This window comes from Artemia franciscana, unplaced genomic scaffold (assembly GCF_032884065.1).
Source record: "Artemia franciscana unplaced genomic scaffold, ASM3288406v1 PGA_scaffold_412, whole genome shotgun sequence".
Lineage (NCBI taxonomy): Eukaryota > Metazoa > Arthropoda > Branchiopoda > Anostraca > Artemiidae > Artemia > Artemia franciscana.
In genome coordinates, this window is record NW_027062680.1 from 37501 (window position 1) to 60021 (window position 22521).

General features: G+C 36.5%; 1 protein-coding gene across 1 annotated transcript in view; it reads left to right on the forward strand.

The window, feature by feature from the left end:
• Nucleotides 1-8171, forward strand: part of LOC136041839 (uncharacterized) — a 37318-nt gene extending 29147 nt beyond the window's left edge. The window contains exon 5 of the mRNA XM_065726618.1: nucleotides 7820-8171. Coding sequence (XP_065582690.1) covers nucleotides 7820-8024 — 205 coding nt within the window. The 3' untranslated portion in view covers nucleotides 8025-8171. The remainder of the gene's footprint in view (nucleotides 1-7819) is intronic.
• Nucleotides 8172-22521: the final 14350 nt, after the last annotated feature.

The window sequence follows — 22521 nt, forward strand, 5'->3', positions numbered from 1 at the left end:
AATTTCCAATGGAATGAGCTACTCTCGAAGTTTCTACCACAGCTCTTCCTGTACGAAGGGTCTTGGTCGAAAAAACAAAATTCATTGTGCCCACATCGCTCTTTACTTAGGCAGTATTAATGCGCTGCCTATGATTCCAGAACATAAAATTTGTTAAGTTTAAAGCTATCCAACGAAAGTTACTAACCTGAAAAAATTCCACCATTTCAAATTAGGGGGGCGCAAATATATTCTGTCATTTTTGAATTGAACCTTCTGCCATTCATATTTTCTTAAGATGCATTCAGTCGCTTTAGTCTCTAGTTTTTAGGCAAAGAAATTAAATACCCGAGAAATTGTAGTAATAGAAATCACATTCGTTTGCTGCTAATCAATTTACAAGTATTGATGTATCAGAGGCAATGCTATAGCGTTGCCTATAGTAAAAGCCATAAGGTTTCAATGTTTTATTATTTATTTGTTTTTCCCAAGGAACACTTCATATGGAAGGGGTGGTCGTATAAACATTAGAGGGGCTCATTCGAATGGAAATCGGAATTTCTAGCACTCTTTTTCTGAGTCAAAAGTGATAGGAGGGCAACTAGCCCCCCACGCCTTCTTTCCTTAACCACATTCGAAAAAAATTGAAATAACCATTTTGTAAAAGTAATATTAAATGCAACAGATAACAATAACTCTGAGGTTGTCACAACCCCCCATAGCCTGGGGACAGACGTTGCATGTTCTTCCCCGGGGGCATATAAAGTTTTAATGGAAGGAATGATCATATATACTTCAGAAGGGGCTCATTTGATTGGAAACGGGAAGTTCGAATTCAATTTTTAAGAGCCAAAAGATTCGGGGGGCAACTAAGCGCCACGGCTTTTTTCCGGAACCCACCTGAAATTTTAATTGAGACAGTCATTTTATGAAAAATAGTTCAAACATCGGATAAAGATAACTCCGGGTTGAAACCCCCCAGAGGCGGAGAGCAGGTGTTTTAACTTCTACCTTGGAGGCATATAAGGTTTTAGTGGAAAGAGTGGTCTTCTGAACTTCAGGAGGCTCATTTGATTGGAAAATGAAAGTTCTGTTTCCCTTTTAAGAGTAAAAAGTGAAGACAGGACACCTAGATCCCCCCCTTCCTGTATCCTTTTTTCTCCAAGCTAATCTGATCAAACTTTTTGACGTAGCCATTTTGCTCACAATACTTCAAAGATCAGATGATCGAAACTTTGAGTTCAAAACAAACCCCCAGAGCCCTGGGCATGGGGCGAGAGTTGTAAGCGATGCCCCAGGAACATATAAGGTTTTATGGAAAGGGTGGTCGAATAAACTTCAGAGGGGGCTCAAATAATTTTAAATTGAAAGTTCTAATTCACCTTTTAAGAGTCAAGAGTGCTTGGATGACAACCTACCCCTCCATGCCCTGTTTTCCCCAATGCACCCAAGGAAAAATTTTTACATAGTCATTTTGTTAAAAAAATAGTTCAAACATGAGATAACAATAACTCTAGGGTTGAAAAACCCCGCAAAGCCCAAGGGAAAGTATTTGAAGCTCTGCTCTGGGGTAATATAAGGTTTTAATGGAAGAGATGGTCATATAAACTTCAGAAGGAGCTCATTTGATTGGAAATTGAAATCTCTATTTCCCTTTTAAGAGTCAAAAGTGAACACAGGGCAACCATACCCCACACCCTTTTCTCTCCAACTGCATCCGATCAAATTTTTTGACATAGCCAATTGGTTCAAAATACTTCAAAGATCTAATAACCAAAACTTCGGGTCGAAAAAACTCTTCAGAGCCCTGGGGCAAGCGTTGTAAATTACGCCCCAGGAAAATATAAGTCTTTTATGGAAGGGGTGGTTGTATAAACTGTAGAGGGGGCTCAAATGATTAGAAATTGATAGTTTAAGTTTAAATTTTATTGAGATCGGAGGGCAATTGTCCCCCCATGTCCTCTTCTCGCCAAATGCATCAGTTTCAAATTTCTATGCAGCCATTTTGTTAAATAAACCAAAGACCATGTAACAAAACTCCAGGATTAACATAAGCCCCAGAGGAGGATTACCATAGTGTTGTAAGTTATGCTCCGGGGGCATATATAGTTTTATGGAAGTGCTGGTCATATAAACCTTCGAGTTGCCTCAATTTAAAGTTTCATTTCCATTTTGAAGAGTCAAAAGTGACAGAAAAGCAACTAGCCTCCTCCCCCATGTCCTATTTTTGCAATATCAAATAAATCCAATTTTTGAGAAAGCTATTTTAATCAGAATAGACCAAAGATCATATAACAAAAACTCTGGGGTAGAAAAAACCACTCCCCCCCTTCCAAAAACAGAGAATAAACATATTAACTACATTTTATTCGAAAATTCATGAGAACTGACTTCTTGGCCCCCTCCATGGCCCCTCCCCCTAAAAAATTTAATACAGATATCTTATTCCAAAAATCAAGGGAGAGGACTTAAGGTTCTCCCTCCATGGCCCAAACCATCCCTAAGAAAATTACTAGTAATAATGTATTCCAAAAGTTATGGAAGCTGACTCATGGCCCTCCCTCTATGGGTCGACATCCCCCTCCCTACAAAAACAACTGTTAACCACATTTTACTCCAAAAATCATGGGAATTGAGTTTAATTTAATTAGATGTTTCCAAGACTGTTCAAGATACCCATAGTCTTCACTACAAGCAAGAGTTTAGCTGCTGACCGTATCCCTAACTGTAAAAGCATAAGGCCTGTTGCGTATTTGGCCCTTTACTAAAACGAATTAAATGGAAAATAAATTATTTTGAAATCTGAAAATTTGAAAAACTTGAAATCTTGGTAATCAAAGATTAACAGAAATTAACTAAAAAAAATTTCGAAAAAGAAGTTTTCAAAGAAAATTACAGACTATATTGAACTTAATATCAGAAGAAATAAAAAAAAAACTTATAATGAATCAAACTCAAAATGACCAAAAATTACTCTTAAAGTGTAAATGAAACCTAAAACAAACAGAAATTAAATAAAGAATCACCGCAAACAAACGTACAAAAGGTACTAATAAAAATCAATAAATAACCATCAAAACGAGCAAAACCTAAATTAAAAACTCAAACATAGCTTGAAAACCTCCACAAATAAGAACGAAAATCTCCGAACGAAAATCTCCACAAATAAGAGTTTGGGTACTGCTTCCTTCCCTCTCTGTAAGAGTCTAAAACCTACAGGGTCATTGGTGTTTTACTAAAAACGAATTATATTATAAATATTTTCTTCCTGTAATTACAACATTGACAATAAACATAAAAACTTATAGTAAAATTTATTTTTGAACTGATGAGCTTTCAGCAATTATTTTTATTATATATCAAACATTAAGTTTAATTTCATTAGTTCTTTCCAAGTATTAAATAAAAAAACTAGTTTTTTTATCTGAAAGTAAGGAGCGACATTAAAACTTAAAACGAACAGAAATTACTTCGTATATGAAATGGGTTGTCCCCTCCGCAGTCCCTCGCTCTTTACGCTAAAGTTTTTAATTGTTTAAAAAAGTAGAATTGTGGCAAAGAGTCAAACTTTAGCGTAAAGAGCGAGGGACTGCGGAGGGGACAACCCATTTCATATACGAAGTAATTTCTGTTCGTTTTAAGTTTTAATGTCGCTCCTTACTTTCAGATAAAAAAACTAGTTTTTTTTATTTAATTTCTGAAAGTTTTTGAATTAATGCATGTTTGATTTTGGCTCTCCGCACATAAATTATTGAAATGAAATTAGTATATTATTTTTTTTTTTGGCTAAATGGCTTTCTCTTAGTTTTGATCAGACGATTTTGAGAAATAAGGGGTGGGGAAGGAGGCCTAGCTGCCCTCCAATTTTTTGGTTACTTAAAAAGGCTACTAGAACTTTTAATTTTCAACGAACGTTGTTATTAGTAAAAAATATACGTAACTTAAGAATTAACTTACGTAACAAACTTTTATATTCTTATATTTTTATAATGTGTACGAGGGGGTTTGTACCCTCGTTAATACCTCGCTCTTTACACTAAATCGTAAGTTTTGTCCCAATTCTTTAAGAATGACCCCTGAATCAAAAAGGCCGTAGAATAAATAGTTGAAATTACTAAAAATATTTTAGCATAAAGAGCGAGGTATTTATCTCCTCCTAAATACCTCGCTCTTTATGCTAAAATATTTTTAGAACCCCTCATATGCGTAATAATCTCTGTTCGTTTTAAATTTCAATGCTATTCCTTACTTTCATTTGAAAAAACGTTTTCATGTTTATTTTTTCATTGTTTTTTTATAGTAATTCTTGAAAATCCTGCGCCCTTTTCATTGAATTTTTCTTCCCCCATGACATATTCCTCAAAGGAAAGATCCTCCCACAAAGCCCTCTCCCATCAACCCCACCCCCAAACCAAAAAATAACCATGAAAACGTCTGTACACTTCCCAATAACCATTACTATATGTAAACACTGGTCAAAGTTTGTAACTTGCAGCCCCTCCCCCAGAAATTGTGGGGGAGTAAGTCATTTCCAAAGACATAGTTATTATGGTCTTCGACTATGCGGAACAAAATGGCTATCTTAAAATTTTAATCTGTTGACTTTTGGAAAAAAATAGGCGTGGGAGGGGGCCTATTTGCCCTCCAATTTTTTTATCACTTAAAAAGGACACTAGAACTTTTCATTTCCGTAAGAATGAGCCCTCTTGCGACACTCTAAGACCACCTGGTCGATACGATGACCCCTGGGGATGAAATTCCACATTTTTTTAGATAGGAGCTTGAAATTTTTGCTATAGAGTTCTCTGATATGCCGAATGCGATAGTGTGATTTTCGTTAAGATTCTATGACTTTTTGGGGATGTTTCCCCCTTTTTTCCAAAATAGGGCAAATTTTCTCAGGCTCGTAACTTTTGATGACAACGACTAAATTAATTGAAACTTATACATTTAGAATCAGCGTAAAGATTCGATTCTTTTGATGTATCTTTTAGCATCAAAATTTCGTTTTTTAGAGTTCCGTTTACTATTGAGCCGGGTCGCCCCTTACTACAGTTCTTTACCACGAACTGTTTGAAAAGAAAATAATTCGGAATTTCGGGGCTTCTGACATTATTACTCCTTTGCGGAAGTTAGGCTCAAAATTGAAAAAGGATTATATTTTTTCTCTGGGCCCCTTCCACCTCTTAGTTCGTTTATTTTCCCCTTAGTTTTCACCTGTTTTCGCTTTATAGTTGTGTTATCTCTTAGCAGTTCTTTCGTTAGTTGAGTTATGGTTGTGGTATATATGTTTTATCGCTCGTATAGTTGTGTTATTTTCAAATTATACTCCATAATAAAGAGGCTCCGAACACCCACCATTGTATATTAAGCTCTGAATTTGACGTTTTTTTCTAACGTGACCAGATTCGTCCTGCGCCCTTTTCATTGAATTTTTTCCCCCATGGCATATTTCTCCAAAGAAAGATCCTCCCACATAGCCCCCTCCCTCAACCCTACCCCTAAAACCAAATAAAATCCCCCTGAAAACGTCTGTACACTTCCCAATAACCATTATTATATGTAAACACTGGTTGAAGTTTGTAACTTGCAGCCCCTCCCCCAGGGACTGTGGGGGAGTAAGTCATCCCCAAATACATAGTTATTATGATTTTCGACTATGCTGAACAAAATGGCTATCTCAAAATTTTGATTCGTTGACTTTGGGAAAAAAATGAGCGTGGGAGGGGGCCTAGATGCCCTCCAATTTTTTTTGTCACTTCAAAAGGGCACTAGAACTTTTCATTTCCGTTAGAATGAGCCCTCTTGCGACATTCTAGGGCCATTTGGTCGATACGATGATCCCTGGGAAAAAAAACAAACAAATAAACACGCACCCGTGATTTGTCTTCTGGCAAAAAATGCAAAATTCCACATTTTTGTTGATAGGAGCGTAAAACTTCTACAGGAGGGTTCTCTGATACGCTGAATCTGATGGTGTCATTTTCGTTAAGATCCTACGACTTTTAAGGGGTGTTTCCCCCTATTTTCCTAAATAAGGCAAATTTTCTCAGGCTTGTAACTTTATATGGCTAAGACTAAACTTGATGAAACTTATATATTTAAAATCAGCATTAAAATGCGATTCATTTGATGTAGCTATTGATATCCAAATTCAATTTTTTAGAGTTTTGGTTACTATTGAGCCGGATCGCTCCTTACTACAGTTCGTTACCACGAACTGTTTGATAGTTTCATTGTAGTCAAATTAGTTTCGCGACAAGAGTGAGGATACTGCCCCTTTCCCTAACTGAAGAAGTTTAAAATCAACTGAGTCATTAGCAATTCATTGAAAGCAAATTGTAATACAATTTTTCTTTTCCAGTAATCACAGCATTTAAAATAAAAATAAAAATTTTAATTAAATAAAATCTTGAACTGATGATCTTTCAATAACTAATATCATATATGACATTTTCAGTTTAATTATATATACTTCAGTTTTCACTAAAGTGCGAAAGACGCTTTAGGTTTTAGACTTTTACAATGAGGCAGTACCCAAACTCTTGTTTGTAGGGATTATTGTAGTTTCCAGCTTGATTGCATTTTCAATCTATGTTTTTCGTTTTATGATTTTTCATCACTTATTTTCATTAGTACCTATTGCAAGTTTGTTTACTATGATTGTTTATTCAATTTCTGTTTGTTTTGGTTTCATTATGCTTCGACAGCAACATATTTTTGTTCGTTTGTGATGGATTTTCGTATACCATTTAAGCTTTAGTCGTTTTAAGATTTATCTTTTCATTTATATTAGGAACTGTTGTATGTTTTTGCTATGTTTGCTAATTTCATTTCTGTTCGTTTTGAGGTTCATTTATTCTTTCATACTAATTTCTGGTTGTTTCGAGTTTGAGTTTTTGTAGGTTTTTATTTCTTTTGATCTTAAGTTTAATATGGCCTTTACTTTTCTTTGAAAAACTTCCTTTTCGGAAAGTTTTGTTTCCTTAACGCAAACAGTGGGCGGTAGCCCTTGCCATATTCAGGCTAGGTCTAGGTATGATTTGAAAAAAAGATAAGAACTTATATAAATTAAAAAAAAATCAGGTTTTTCAAATGAAGGAGTGACATTAAAGCCTAAATAAAGCTTAATCTCTGTACATGGGCTAGCTACCCCATTCCTCAATTCCTTTCATTTGATACTAAAGTTTGACTTTCTTACCAGTTCTTAAAAAACGACTGCTCAAACACAAAGGTCATTAAGTTGGAATAATTTGGTTAGAATAAGTAATTTTTAAGCACTCTAAAACTTTACCGTAAAAATCGAAGGGTTAAAGGCCCTTCATAAACAGAAAAGTTTATGTTTATTTCATTTTTTGAATGTAACTTTTTACTTTTGTTTGAACAAACTTTTTTTTTATACTTTAAAGAAAAATACTCTTAAGAAATTAAAATCTGTTTCGAAGCAGATTAAATAGACAGTGTAGTTCGTCTTACTCTTATTTTGGACACCGTGAAATACGTAGAAAGAGGGGGGTTTGTTTAATAAGAAGTATGAACATAAGCAATGGAAAGAAACTAAATGTTAATATTACGTACACTACATGGACTAATATTGCGATTTACCAATGATGTTTTGAAATAACTCAAATGTTGTTTTGGAATCAGGACTCTAAGGGAAGACATTTTCTAAAGGAAATATTTAACATGTCCCTATTATTAATCTCTAAACAGGTATAAAATGCAGCAAACACACAAGGGGAATTTTAGTTAATGTTTTTTAGTGTATTTACAATGCATTAAAGGGTATTAACAGTTTTTATGGACTGTTTTTAAAGGTTGTTGTTTGCTTCTTTTTCAGGGATTTCCAGCTTTATTTAGAAGAAAATAGCTTAAAGGGTCTAACTCGTTTTCGTTTGAACAAGCTTTATGGCTCCTGGCTGAGAGGACAGAACAAGAAAAATTGTGATAGTGACTCAAAGTGTAGGTGTTCAACGCATGATAAAGAGCTTCTTTCTACCCTTGGGGAGAGCCTCATAAGCCAAAATTCAACGTTTTTTATGTAGCGATGTTGAAAACAAGTGCTCTTAAACCAGATCATTGTAGCTTCAAAATTATTCTGACATTTACTTACTTTGAGTGATATCAGCAATTTGCTTTTTGTTAGCTCTGTTTAAATAGAATTTCCCAAATATAGTTTGAAAAATATAGCTTCTTACCATAGCCTTTTTCGTCAAATATTTTCACATCAAACGTAAGTATTTTATCAATTCTGTAGATGTTTTTAAGTTTTCGACACACATACCACACACACATATATATATATATATATATATATATATATATATATATATATATATATATATATATATATATATATATATATATATATATATATATATATATATATATATATATATATATATATATATATATATATATATTCCCAAATATAGTTTGAAAATTTTCCCAAAATATAGTTTCCGAAAATATAGGAATTTCCCAAACATAGTTTGAAAAATGTAGCTTTTAACCATAGCCTTTTTCGTCAAATATTTTCATAACAAACGTAAATATTTTATCAAATGTGTAGATTTTTTCAGTCTTCGATATATATATATATATATATATATATATATATATATATATATATATATATATATATATATATATATATATATATATATATATATATATATATATATATATATATATATATATATATATATATATATATATATATATATATATATATATATATATATAATGAAAAGAGAAATCACCAGTGCAACAGCACAAACACATAAAAAAAGACAGAAGGAGAAAAGGAAGACTGTTTTACTACATTAGTGATTAATATAGATCAGCACTTGAACGAGGCCTTAACCCTACTCATCCATACAATCAAGTTTGTAGATGTACTTTGATTTGTAACCCAAGTTGGAATTCAGACGGATGGAACAAAGCCAGCAGCCAATGATATAGTAAGGAAGTCTGTAGCCAGAGTACTCAAAGGCACAGGAGTACTTGTGTCATGACTTACTGAAGAAGTGTCAATGTTAAAGTCTCCCATGAGAATGATTTTTCTTTTCTTGGAACTGACCATCTTAGCAAATTCTTCGAATTTATTCAAATATGTCTTGGTGCTAGAACTAAGAGGGCGGTAGAACATACATAAAAGAACCTTCTCAGATGCTATGGTGACTTCGATAACCAGAAATTCGAACAGCATTTCCTCATATAGAGAGTCAAAGTCTTTGATTTCTTTAAAATGCAAAGAAGTATGGATGTAGAATGAAAGTCTTCCTTTCTGATTATTCAATCTATTTTTCTGAAGTATTTGGTATCCTTGAATATTTGCCGCATTCAGGGTATTTGCATTACAAGTTTGACATAGGTCAAACAGCATAGCCATACACAATCAACCATAAAGAATAATCCATGGACAGGCAGTCGTGTCGTCAGTAAGTATAAGTCGTCATTTACCAAACATTAAAAAAACGAAAAAAAAAGACAAATAATTCAGAGGCAACAACCCAACACAAGGACTCATCAGGAGAATAGACACTTTCCTATAGGGTTTCAGCACTTTAAATTCTCCTAATAATGCGAGTTCCTATCTTCTCCATTGAAAAGTTTTCGGGTACACCGTGTGTTGCATATTTCTCTTTGGCTCCTCCATCGCGCATAAGCTATCACGAAGTTTTACCGATGACTGGTCGTACATGTAGGAGGGATGTAGGAGACCTGTGTTTTGGTATTTTCTGTGCGGTGCTGCCATATTGGCGTATTTCCTGTCAGCATCCTTCCATGGAAAAATCTCTCGTGGGGTAAGAGAATTTTCATTTTAGGGGAAAGTAGATATCCCTGCATAATATAAAAAGTGATCAGAAATGAAATAAAGAAACAAGTTTTTTCGACTGAAAGTTAGGAGCCGCATTAAAACTTAAAACAAACAAAAATTATTACAAGTATAAAGGCCGTCGCCTCATCTTCAATACCTTGCTCTTTATGCTAAAGCTATTTTTAGTACTTTTAAAAGTGCTATTTATTCTGATTAAACAGCCTTTGAGATTCAGGAGTCATTCTTAAAGAAGTAGGACAAAATTTGAACTTTGGCGTAAAAAGCGGGGCGCTGAGAAGGGGACAGCCTTTTTCATGTACCGAATAATTTCTGTTTCTTTTATGTTGTAATGTTGCTCCTTACGTCAGTTTAAAAAACTCGTTCTTTTATATTTAATCACAGCACACGTAGAACGGCCCAGATTGGTCCGGAAGGAACTTCCTTATTTGGGCTGTAAAGATTACCTATACTACAGAAGACTCCTATCTGGGCTCTAAAGATTACCTAAACTAAAGAGGGAACACCCTCAATTAGGCCCTAAAAATTGCCTATACTGAACAAGAGCATTGATCTACTTACAGACAGGTATCTGACCCAGACAAGTATTCGACGCTTTTGGGGGAATGACCTACATATTCCTGTCAGTAAATAATTAGCAAATATTCGATCTTCACTGAATAAAAGCAGTTACCAGTTCTTGTAATACTTAACATTCAAATCGTGACAATTATATGAATAAATTTTTGTGTTTTGAAAATAATGCCTAGTGTTGGGGTTTGCGTAAAGTTCAAATTGGTAAAGTCGTATATATTTTAAGCAATGATACGACAGCCCTTGGTCATCCATTCCCAACCTCGATGGGCTCCAATGCCCCTCCACCAACTTTTCACCCACCTTTTTATGCTTAATTTTTTTAACTTTGATATTTTTTTATTTTTATTGTTTTTCTACTTGAAATTTTTGTTCCAGTTTTTTTTGAACTTGGAAATGTTTTCAACTTTTTTATAGTCTTTAAATGAAATAAAATATACTTTAAAGAAAACAAGTCACTTGTGACATTTCCAAAATACTAAATGAAGATGACCTATATATATATATATATATATATATATATATATATATATATATATATATATATATATATATATATATATATATATAGTGAAATTTTAGTCATAATTTTTCCTGTTAGAAAAATAATGTTTGTGGTGACATCTTTTTGGAATTAGAACTTCTTAGTATTTTTTTCATGTATACTTGAAGTATACTTGAAACTAGATAACTCCTATCCACTTAGACACACAGGCAGAGAGCGTGAGGGAGACAAAACACCTACTAACATATAGAGTCAGACACACAAAAAAACACAGACACAGGACAGACAAACATCACAAACAAACAGACACAGGACAAACAAAAAACATATACCTTTGTGTCAGACACAAAGGTATAGAGAGTGAGATAAAAAAAAGACCTTCAAACACACAGAGTCAGACACACCATTACACAAAATTATACTCGAGATCAAGCAAATATCCACTCAGACACACAGGCATAGAGATTGACAGAGACAAAAACACCTACAAACACACAGAGTCATACACGCAAATACACAAACACAGACTCGGAACAAGCAAATACCCGCTCAGACTCACAGGTACAGAGAGTCAAATAGAAAAAAATGAGCACAAACACACAGAGTCAGACACACATAGATGAAAAGATCGACACGGGGAAAAGCAAACCTCCACTCGGACAAGCAAGCAAAAAGAGAGATATTTAAACAAACATCCGCTCGGACACACGAGTCAGAGACAGTGAAGGAGACAAAACACCCAGTATCACACAGAGTCACAAGCACAATGACACAGAAGACAGGCATGGGGACAAGCAAACATTGTCTCAGACACACAGGCACAGAGAGTGAGTGAGACAAAAAAATTAAAAACGCACATAGTCAGCCACACATTCACAGACACTGAGAAAAGTAAACATCCTCTCAGAGACAAAGGTAAAAAGATTTGCAGAAAAAAACAATTAAAAAAACACAGAGTCAGAGAGTCAACCTTATAAAAACAGACATGAGGGACAATCAAGTATCCACTCAGACACAAAGGAACAGAGAGACAGAGAGAGAGAAAGGGAGAAAGAGAAAGAGAGAGAAAGAGAGAGGGAGAGAGAGAGTGAGAGAAAGAGAGAGAGAGAGGGGGAGGGAGAGATAGAGGGGGAAAGAGAAAGAAAGAGAGAATCAAATATCCGCTCGGACGCAGAGGTACAGAGAGAAAGAGAGAATAAAACTATACAAACATACAGTCAGATACACAAACACACAGAGACAGACACGGGACAAACAAACATCCACTCAGACACAAAGGCCTAGAGAGTGAGATAGTCAAAATCACCTACAAAAACACAGAGTCAGACACACAATTACACAGTTAGACTTGGGGACGGGCTAACATCCACTCAAAAACACAGTATTCGTGAGCGAGAGACATAAAAACACCTGCAAACACACAGAGTAAGACACAAAAACACAAAAAGACAGACATGGGGACACACTAACTTCCGGTCAGGCAAGCGTTCACAGAAAAAGAACGACAAACAAACATCCGCTCAGAAACAAACATACGGAAAGTAAGAGAGACAAAAACACCTATAAACACACAGAACCAAACACACAAGCAAAGAGAGTGATAGAGACAAAAACACCTAGAAACACACAGAGTTGGAAAAACAAACAAACAAAGAGAAAACGAGGACAAGTAAACATCCGCTCAGACAATCAAGCACAGAAAATCAGAGAGACAAAACGCCTACAAAAACTCAGAGTCAAACGCACAAACACACAAAGTCAAACACGGTGACAAGAAAACATCCACTCAGACCCACAGGAAGAGAGACTGAGGGAGACAAAAATACCTACAAACACACAAAGTCATACACACAGAAACGGGCACGGGACAAACGAACATCCACTCCGGCACAAAGACAGAGAGAGTGAGATAGACAAAACCACCTACAAACACACGACAAACAGGCACAGAGAATGAGAGGGATAAAAACACCTACAAACAAAAAAAGCCGGACCCACAAATACACAAATACAGACATGACGACAAGCAAACATCCACTCAGACACACAGGTAGAGGGAGTGAAAGAGACAAACACACCTAAAAACACATAGAATCACACAAACAAAGACAGACATGGGGACAAGGAAACACTGTCACAAAAAGACTCTGTCTTTTCGAACGTTTAATTGTCTGATTCACTTTCTGTGCCCGTGTGTCATAGTGGATATTTGCTTGTCCCCATGTCAGTCTTTTTGTGTCTGACTCTGTGTGTTTCTTCGTATTTTTGTCTCTCTCGCTCTCTGTGACTGTGTTTCTTAGTGGATGATTATTTGTCCCAGTGTCTGTATTTTTGTGTTTGTGCGTCCGACTTTTTGTGTTTGTAATCCATTTTGTCTCTCTCCCTCTCCCCGTCTTTGCGTGTCTCTCTCTCTATCTCTTTGCTTGTTTTCGTGTTTGTCTTTATGTGTTTGTGTGTTCAAATCTTTGTGTTTTTAGGTGCTTTCGTCTCTCTAGCTCTCTCTGCCTGTATGTTTGAGCGGATATTTGCTCGTCCCCGTGTTCTTTGAGTGTTTGTGTGTCTGATTCATTGTTTTTGTAAGTGTGTTCGTCTTTCTCACTAGCTGGGTCTTTATGTCTGATCAGATGTTTCTTGTCAATTTGTCTGGCTTTGTGTGTTTTTGTGTCTTACTCTGTGTGCTTTTAGGAGTTTTGTCTCTCCCACTCTCTGTGCCTGTGTGTTTGAGTGGTTGTTTGCTTGATCCCATGTTTGTCTTCGTGTGCTTGTGTGCCTGACTGTGTATTTGTATGTATTTTTGTCTCTCTCATTCTCTGTGACTGTATGTCTGAGCAGATGTTTGCTTGTCCCCGTGTCTCTCTTTGTGCGTTCGAGTGTCTGATTCTACGTGATTGTAGGTGTTCTTGTTTATCTCACTCTCTGTCCCTGTGTGTCACAGCGGATGTTTGCTTGTCCTCATGTTTATGTGTGACTGTGTGTATTTACGTATTTTTGTCCCTCCCACTCTCTGTGACTGTGTTTCCTAGTGAATATTTGCTTGCCCCGGTCTCTGTATTTTTGTGTTTGCGTGTCTGATTTTTTTGGTGTTTTTAAATTCTTTTTGTCTCTCTCCCTCTCTGTGCCTTTGTGTCTGAGCGGACGTTTACTTTTTTCGGGTCTTTTTTTGTTTGTCTGTGTGTCTGACTGTTTGTTCTTATGTGTTTTTGTCTCTCTCTTACTCTGTGTTTGTCTGTGTCATAACGGAAGTTTGCTCGTCCCCATGTTTATGTGTCTGACTGTGTGTATTACGTATTTTTGTCCCTCCCACTGTGACTGTGTTTCTTGGTGGATTTTTGCTTGTCCCTATATCTATATTTTTGTGTTTGTGTGTCTGATTTTTTTTGTGTTTGTAAATTGTTTTTGTCTCTCTCTCCCTCTCCGTGCCTTTTTGTCTGAGCAGATGTTTACTTTTCTCCGTGTCTGTTTTTGTTTGTTTGTGCGTCCGACTGTGTCTTTTTAGATGTTTTTGTCTCTCTCTTACTCTGTGTCTGTTTGTTTGAGTTTGCTCGTTCCCTTGACTGTCTTTGTGTGTTTGTGTGTCTGATTTTTTGTCTTTGTAGGTGTGTTTATCTTTTTCACCCGGTGGGCCTGTTTTTTGTGCCTAATTTTTAAAACCGTTTCTAATTTTGTATGTTTGTGTGTCTTTCTCTGTTTTTTTTTGTGTTTTGTCTCTCTCATTTTCTGTGCCATTGTGTCTGAGAAGATGTTTTCTTGTCCCCGTGGTTTTCTTTTTGTATTTTTGTGTCTGATCCGTGTATTTGAAGGTTTTTTCGTGTCTCTCACTCTCTGTGGCTCTGAGTCTGAGCCGATTTTGCCTTTCGATTTGTCCATCTATCTGTGCTTGTGTGTCTGACTATGTTTTTTTGTGTTTTCGATATCTCACTCTCTGTACCTGTGTGTCTGACTGGATGTTTACTTGTCTTTCTCTCTCTATGTTTTTTTTTAGTGAATGCTTGCATGTTTATCTTTGTGGGTTTGTATGGGTTTGTTTACTTTTTTTATCTCCATACTCACTGTGCCTGTGTGGGAAAGCGGATGTTTGCTTGTCCCCATGTCTGTCCTTGTGTGTTTGTGTGTGTGACTCTGTGAGTTTGATAGTATTTCTGTCTTTCTCACTCTCTGTGCCTGTGCATCTGAGCTACTGTTTGCTTATCTATCTCTCTGTGCCTTTGCATCCTAGCGATTGTTTGTTCGTCCCTATGTCTGTCTTTTTGTACTTGTGTGTCTGAATATATCTTTGTTGATTTTTTCCTCTCTTTCACTTTCTGTGCCTCTATGTCTGAGTACATGTTTGTTTGTCACTGTTTCTCTCTTTGTGCGTTTGAGTGTCTGATTCTGTGTGTTTGTTGGTGTTTTGGTTTATTTCGCTCTTTGTCCCTGTGTGTTATAGCGTATATTTGCTTGTCCCCATGTTTATGTATCTGACTGTGTGTATTTACGTATTTTTGTCCCTCCCACTCTCTGTGACTGTGTTTCTTGGCGGATTCTTACTGGTCCCCATCTCTATATTTTTGTGTTTGTGTCTGATTTTTTTTTTGTGTTTATAAATTGTTTTGTCTCTCTCCCTCTCCGTGCCTTTTTGTCTTAGCGGGTATTTTCTTTTCTCCGTGTCTGTTTTTGTTCGTTTGTACGTGCGAATGTGTGTTTTTAGGTGTTTTCGTCTCTCTCTTACTCAGTGTCTTTGTGTTTGAGTGGATATTTGGACGTTCCCTTGACTGTCTTTGTGTGTTTGTGTGTCTGATTCTTTGTCTTTGTAGGTGTGTTTGTCTTTCTCACCCGCTGGGCCTGCGTGTCTGAGCGGATGTTTGATTGTTCTTTTTTTTGCCTTTTTGTGTCTTAATCTGTGTGCTTTTTGGTATTTGTATCTCTCTCACTCTTTGTGCCTACGGGTTTGAGCGGATGTTTGCTTGAACCCGTTTCTAATTTTGTATATTTGTGTTTCTGACTCTATTTTTTGTGTTTTGTCTCTCTCATTTTCTCCGCCATTGTGTCTGGGAAGATGTTTTCTTGTCCCCGTTTTTTTTTCTGATCAGTGTATTTGAAGGTTTTTTTGCTGTGTCCGTCTTTGTGTGCTTGTGTGTCTGAATATGTTTTTTGGTGTTTTTGATATCTCACTCTCTGTACCTGTGCGTCTGACTGGATGTTTACTTGTGTTTCTCACTCTTTGTTTTTTTAGTGAATGTTTGCATATCCCCATTTATGTCTGTTGATAATTTTGAGTGAATTATTTATGTCCCCATGTATGTCTGTGGGTATGTTCAAGTATGTCCGCTGGGCCTGCGTGTCTGAGCGGATGTTTGATTGTTCTTTTTTTGCCTTTTTGTGTCTTAATCTGTGTGCTTTTTGGTATTTGTATCTCTTTCACTCTTTGTGCCTACGGGTTTGAGCGGATGTTTGCTTGAACCCGTTTCTAATTTTGTATATTTGTGTTTCTGACTCTATTTTTTGTGTTTTGTCTCTCTCATTTTCTCCACCATTGTGTCTGGGAAGATGTTTTCTTGTCCCCGTTTTTTTTGTCTGATCAGTGTATTTGAAGGTTTTTTTGCTGTGTCCGTCTTTGTGTGCTTGTGTGTCTGAATATGTTTTTTGGTGTTTTTGATATCTCACTCTCTGTACCTGTGCGTCTGACTGGATGTTTACTTGTGTTTCTCACTCTTTGTTTTTTTAGTGAATGTTTGCATGTCCCCATTTATGTCTGTTGGTATTTTTTGAGTGAATTTTTTTATGTCCCCATGTATGTCTGTGGGTATGTCCAAGTATGTCCGTGGGCATTTATGTCCCCGTGAATCTTTGGGTTTGTGGGTGTTTTTGTCTCTTTTCACTCTCTCTGTCTTTGTGTCTGAGCAGATATTTGCTTGTGCCAGAGCCTAATTTTGTGTGATTGTGTCTTTGTCTCTGTGTGTTTTTGTATTTGAATCTGTGCGTTTGTAGGTGTTTTTGTCTCATTCACTCTCCTCTGCCTCCGTGTATGAGCGGATGTTAGCTTGTCTCCATGTATGTCTTTGTTCGTTTTTGTGTGTGTTTGTTTGTGTTTTTTACTCTCACTTTCCACGCATATGTTTGTTAGGGGATGTTTACTTGTTCTCCCGTCTGTTTTTTGTGTTTTTATGTCTGATTCTGTGTGTTTGTAGGTTTTTTTCTCTTAATTTCTGTACCAATTTTTCTGAGCAGATGTCTTTTTGTCCTTGTGTCTCTCTTTGTGTGTTTCAGTGTCGGATTTCGTGTGTTTGTAGGTCTTTTTGTCTCTCTTATTGTGTGTGCATGTGTATTTGATCGGTTGTTTGTTTATCCCCATGTCTATCTTTTTGTGTCTGACTCTGTGTTTTTAGGTGTTTTTGTCGCTCTCAATTTCTGTGCTGCGTTTCTGAGTGAATATTTGCTTGTTCTCATGTCTGTCTTCTTGTATTTTTTGTGTGACTCTGTGTATTTGTAGGTGTTTTGTCAATCCTGCGCTCTGCACCTTTGTCTCTCAGCAAATGTTTTTGTCTCTCTCACTCTCTGTGATTGTGAGTCTGAGTGGATGTCTGCTTGCTCCCATACCTGTCTCTGTGTTTGTCTGTCTGACTCTGTGTGTTTTTATGTGTTTTGTCTATCTCAATCTTTGTGCCTATGTGTCTGAGCTAAAATTTCTTTTGTCTCTCTCTGTGCCTCTGTGTCTGAGCAGTTGTTTGCTTGTCGTTTTGTCTGGCTCTTTATGTTTATATGTGTTTTTGTCTCTCGCTCTCTCTCTCTCTCTCTCTCTCTCTCTCTCTCTCTTTCTCTCTCTCTCTCTCTCTCTCTCTCTCTCTCTCTCTCTCTCTCTCTCTGCCTATAATTCTGAGCGGATGTTTGCTTGTCCTCTTGTCTGTCTTTGTGTGTTTGTGTATCTTACTCTGTATGTTTTAGGTGTTTTGTCTCTCTCAGTTTTAGTGTCTCTGTGTCGGTGTCAATGGCTGCTTTTCCTTGTATCTGTCTTTTTGTTTTTGTGTATCTGACTCTGTTTGTTCTTGGGTTTTTCGTCTCTTTTACTCCCTGTGCCTCTGTGCCTTAGCGGATGTTTTCTTGTCCCAATGTCTCTTTGTGGGTTTGTATCTCTGACTCTGTTTTTTTAGGTGTTTTTGTCTCCATACTCATTGTGCCTGTGTGGGAGAGCGGATCTTTGCTTCTCCCCGTGCTTGTCCTTGTGTGTTTGTGTGTGTGACTTTGTGAGTTTACTAGCGTTTCTGTCTTTCTCACTCTCTGTGCCTGTGCATCTGAGCTGCTGTTTGCTTATCTATCTCTCTGTGGCTTTGCGTCCTAGCGATTGTTTGTTCGTTACTATGTCTGTCTTTGCGTACTTGTGGTCTGAATGTATCTTTGTAGATGTTTTCCTCTCTTTCACTTTCCGTGCCTCTGTGTCTGAGTGGATGTTTGCTTGTCTCCGTGTCTGTCTTTGTGTGCTTGTGTTTCTGACTGTTTGTTTGTATGTGTTTTTGATCTCTCACTCTCCTTGCCTGTGTGTTTGAGCGGATGTTTGCTTGTCCCATGTTTGTTTTTGTGTGTCTGACTCTGTGTGTTTAAATGTGCTTTTGTTTCTCTCTCTGTCTGTCTGTCTGTCTCTCTCTCTCTCTCTCTCTCTCTCTCTCTCTCTCTCTCTCTCTCTCTCTTTCTTTCTCTATCTCTCTCTCTACCTGTGTGTCAGAGCGCCTGTTTACTTGTCGTTGTGTCTGTATTTGTATGTTGGTTTGTTAATTTCGATAATATTACGTAAGGTTTCGACAATGCAATAGAGGATTCTCTTATGTTAGGCGATATTTTGATAATGTGGTACAAGATATTCGGTAATATCAGACAAGATTTTGGTACTATCAGAACAGGACTTGGAAACACTTGGCTGAAATTGTTATCAGCATCATACCCTATTATGATATGGCACCTTTCCAAAAAAAAGTAAAATAAATATCACTACAAACTTTAATTTCCTAATAATATGAAAAAAAAACTTCTTTTTCTTAAAGAGTGAAAGAGGCTGCGTCCCAAAGTCGAACCTTAAAGGTTCGACTTTGGAATTAGGAGAGGCAGGAATTAGGAGAGGCAGTTGGGGGGCTGCGGCCCCCCAAACCCCCCGCTTTTAAAAACTCTTTTGTACAAGTTTTTTGTTTTTGGGGGGATTTCATTGTTACTAATTACTAGTTTCGGCGCAATGATTCTCCTGTCCTCTTGTGTTTAACATTTTCGAAGTTATTCCATTATTCATTCATTTCAATTTTTTTTAATTAAAAGAGGGCCTTTCCGAAGCCAAGAGCGGGGGCGGCAGCCCCCCACAACAAAAAACCTGTCTTTAAAAGCGGGTGGTTCGGGGGGTGGCAGCCCCCCAACTGCCTCTTCTAATTCCTGTACGTTTTAAGGTTCGACTTTGGGACGCAGCCTCTTTAACTCTTTAAGAAAACGAAGTTTTTTTCATATTATTTCTGTATGTTTTTCTACAATCCATGGTGGATATAATTTAATAATAATTTTCCATGTTTATTTTCTCGCTTTCTGTATCAATAAATTCAAACTGACAAAATTATCTAATTTTGAAAATTTTAATAGTTTAGTAGCTTAATTAAAAATTTAGCAGCTAGTGGTTTTTACCCACCTGCCTCCGGTTTATTGGCCCAGCGCGCTTCCGCTGCGCCAAGCTGCTGTTATGCTTGTTATCAAACAAGTTATTACAATAGAAAATTTCACCAAAGGCTTCAATTAGGAAATCAATTTAAATGGTTCTTTTAACTTGCTTCCATCAAGCCTTACCCCCGCTTCAGTATAAATTCTTGTGATCATTCCAGTATGTAATTCTGATCACATGTTTCCATGTTTATTTTCTCCCTTTCTGTATCGATAAATTCAAACTGACAAAATTATCTAATTTTACAAATTTTCAATAATTAGCAGCTATCGGATTCGATCCACCGACCTCTGGGTTATGGGCCCAGAACGCTTCCGCTTGGCCAAGCTGCTCTTAGTGTAAGAATTTTTCAAACAAGTGATGTTATTACAAGAGAAAATTTTACCTTCAATGGGGAAATGGGTTTTTCTAAGCTAGAAAATCGGGGGGTTAAGATTTTCCGACGAAACTTTCCAGGGCACTTACTCGGAGAATTCCGCGTCGAATGAGTCTTCGTACACCCAGATCCGATGTTGGCTGTGACCTTTAGGCGTGGCAGAAAAAAAAGGGTTTCTGTAATTTTTCTCAAATAAAAATTTTACGGATTAAGACATAATTTTTTGAAGTTTTTAGTCAGTCTCACCATGTCGAGCTGATCATTTTGATGTACTTGATGTTGAAATTTGTAACTTTTAACAACAAAAAACTTAACATGGGCTCTTATAGGGAAATGGGGTTTTTCTAAGCTAGAAAATCGGGGGGTTAAGATTTTCCGACGAAACTTTCAAGCAAAATTACTCGGAGAATTCCGCGTCGAATGAGTCTTCGTACATCCAGATCCGATGTCGGCTGTGACCTGTAGGCGTGGCGAAAAAAAAAGAACATGAACATTACGTGGCTATGCGTGGTTTCTGGAAAACAGGGAAGGAGTTATCGGATCGAGCTGAAATTTCGCGGATAAGCTCCTGGGCCCTAGGGGACCTTAAATTATGAATTTCAACCCGATCGGACAACGTTAAAGGGGGGCTGGGGCTGGGGGGTTGAAACTTTCGGCCAGATTTTCCCCATGAAGGAAAAGTCGGAGGGGGATGAAATTTTGCAGGTTTCTTAGTTGGAGCTCGGGCTACGAAATGCATCCCTCCCCATCCCTCTGCAACCACTGAAACCGAAGATCGCTTAATATTGTCGTGGTTCGCCTCTTTAAAGAGGCACGAGTGTGCCTCCTTGATAAGCGAAATCACTACTAACATATATATATATATATCAGCTTCACTTCGAATTTCAACAGTATCACAAGTGATTGTTTTTGTTTTCAATATATTTTATGTCATTTTAATGCATGAAAAAGGTTGAAAAGATGTCTATGTACTAAGAAATTTAAAAGCCAAAGTCAAAAAAGAAACAAATATTTCACTAAAATCTATTATTTTTTTAATTAGAAAAATTTTGACTAACAGGTTTATCTTTATCTTCAATCTTTATTTTCAACTTTTCCATGGGTAACAAATTGTGCATGAAGAGGAACTTGTGTTGTTTAACCTTTAGCAGCAACAAGGAACTTTCTAATAGCATGAGCTTTTTGTCCTCCTCTTCTTCACTGTAACTATCGTTTTCAATGATCTTTCTTCCTTTCATACTACTTCTTCAGCCTTTCTTTGTTAAATTTTCCACTTATCTCAAGTGAAATTCCTAATTGTTTTGTTTCATATTTTTATTTTAATGTTTTTCTATTTTTCGGTGGATATTCTATTTTCTTAATTATTTTCCCCAACTTTGTGCTAGTGGAAAGTTCGTTCATCTTATATTCCATACGTATGACCTGACGACCTCCTTGCTTTCTATTTATGAACGTATTTTCTTCGTAGGTAGTTTCGAAGGCCACACTGTCTTTCTATGACGATAAAAAAAAAGTTCGAATTCGGATAAATCCTTTTAATAGTCAGTGAATAAACAATCAAACCACACAGTAGATATCTTGATCCCATTGACCGTCATTGTTTGCTGCTGACGACCACTGTTCACGTGATCAAAATATCCATAATATTTTCACTGTCTAATAAAAGGATTTATTCCTATTCAAACCATATTCTGTTTTCAGTTTATTTTCAGTATATTTTCTGTTTTCAGTTTAGGTAGAAGTTTGTCATTCCATATAATCTGGTAAATTACACCCACTATTTCCTTTCGATTTGTCTTTTTAGGTTACAAAATAAAGAGCAGATACCACAAAACTGGGCAAGAATAAGTATTCACATTCTTGGCCTTACGGTGTACATTCAGATCTTTGCCTTATCCTCGCCTACGGGCATTCTTGAATTTTGATATTGTATTTATCCGGTTTGCACTTTTTATCTGTTTCCAACTTCTTTGAAATAACACTCCCAAGATTTAAAATGTTTCCTTTCATAGGATTTCCTCACAAAACATCTTCTATTTTGTCTCCCAATAATAGCATTTCACACTTACTTCTATTGAGCTCTACATTGAAAATGTCACAGTATTCATCCACTTCGAAATCTGAATTGCCGCCTCGAAATCTTATCCAGGTTCCATGCACGTTGTTAGACCATCCAAAAAATTGTTCAACTTCATCACCACTTTATTGTCATTGTCACTTATTTCTTTTTCTAGATATTTGAGTTACGGGTCAAAATAAATTTCAAGCAGTAAAAGACTCGGCAACTCTCTTTGGGCTGCTCCGGTTTCTGCGCAATCTTTCTGGTAATAAAACCATTCCTATAAATTACTTATACTATTTATTGGAAGTCATTACTTATAAGTTTCATGGAAGTCATGGTGTTGCATGAGTCATTTTGGAATTTTTCTTCTTAGTATTATGGTCTCACTGGTTTTAAACCGACAGATACATCTTGTGGAAAACTAGAATACACCTATTTGTTACATAATAGCGAGTGTATTCTTCAAGATACAAATGTTTATTATGTAAATTGTATACAAAACCTACGAAGGCCAGAAAAA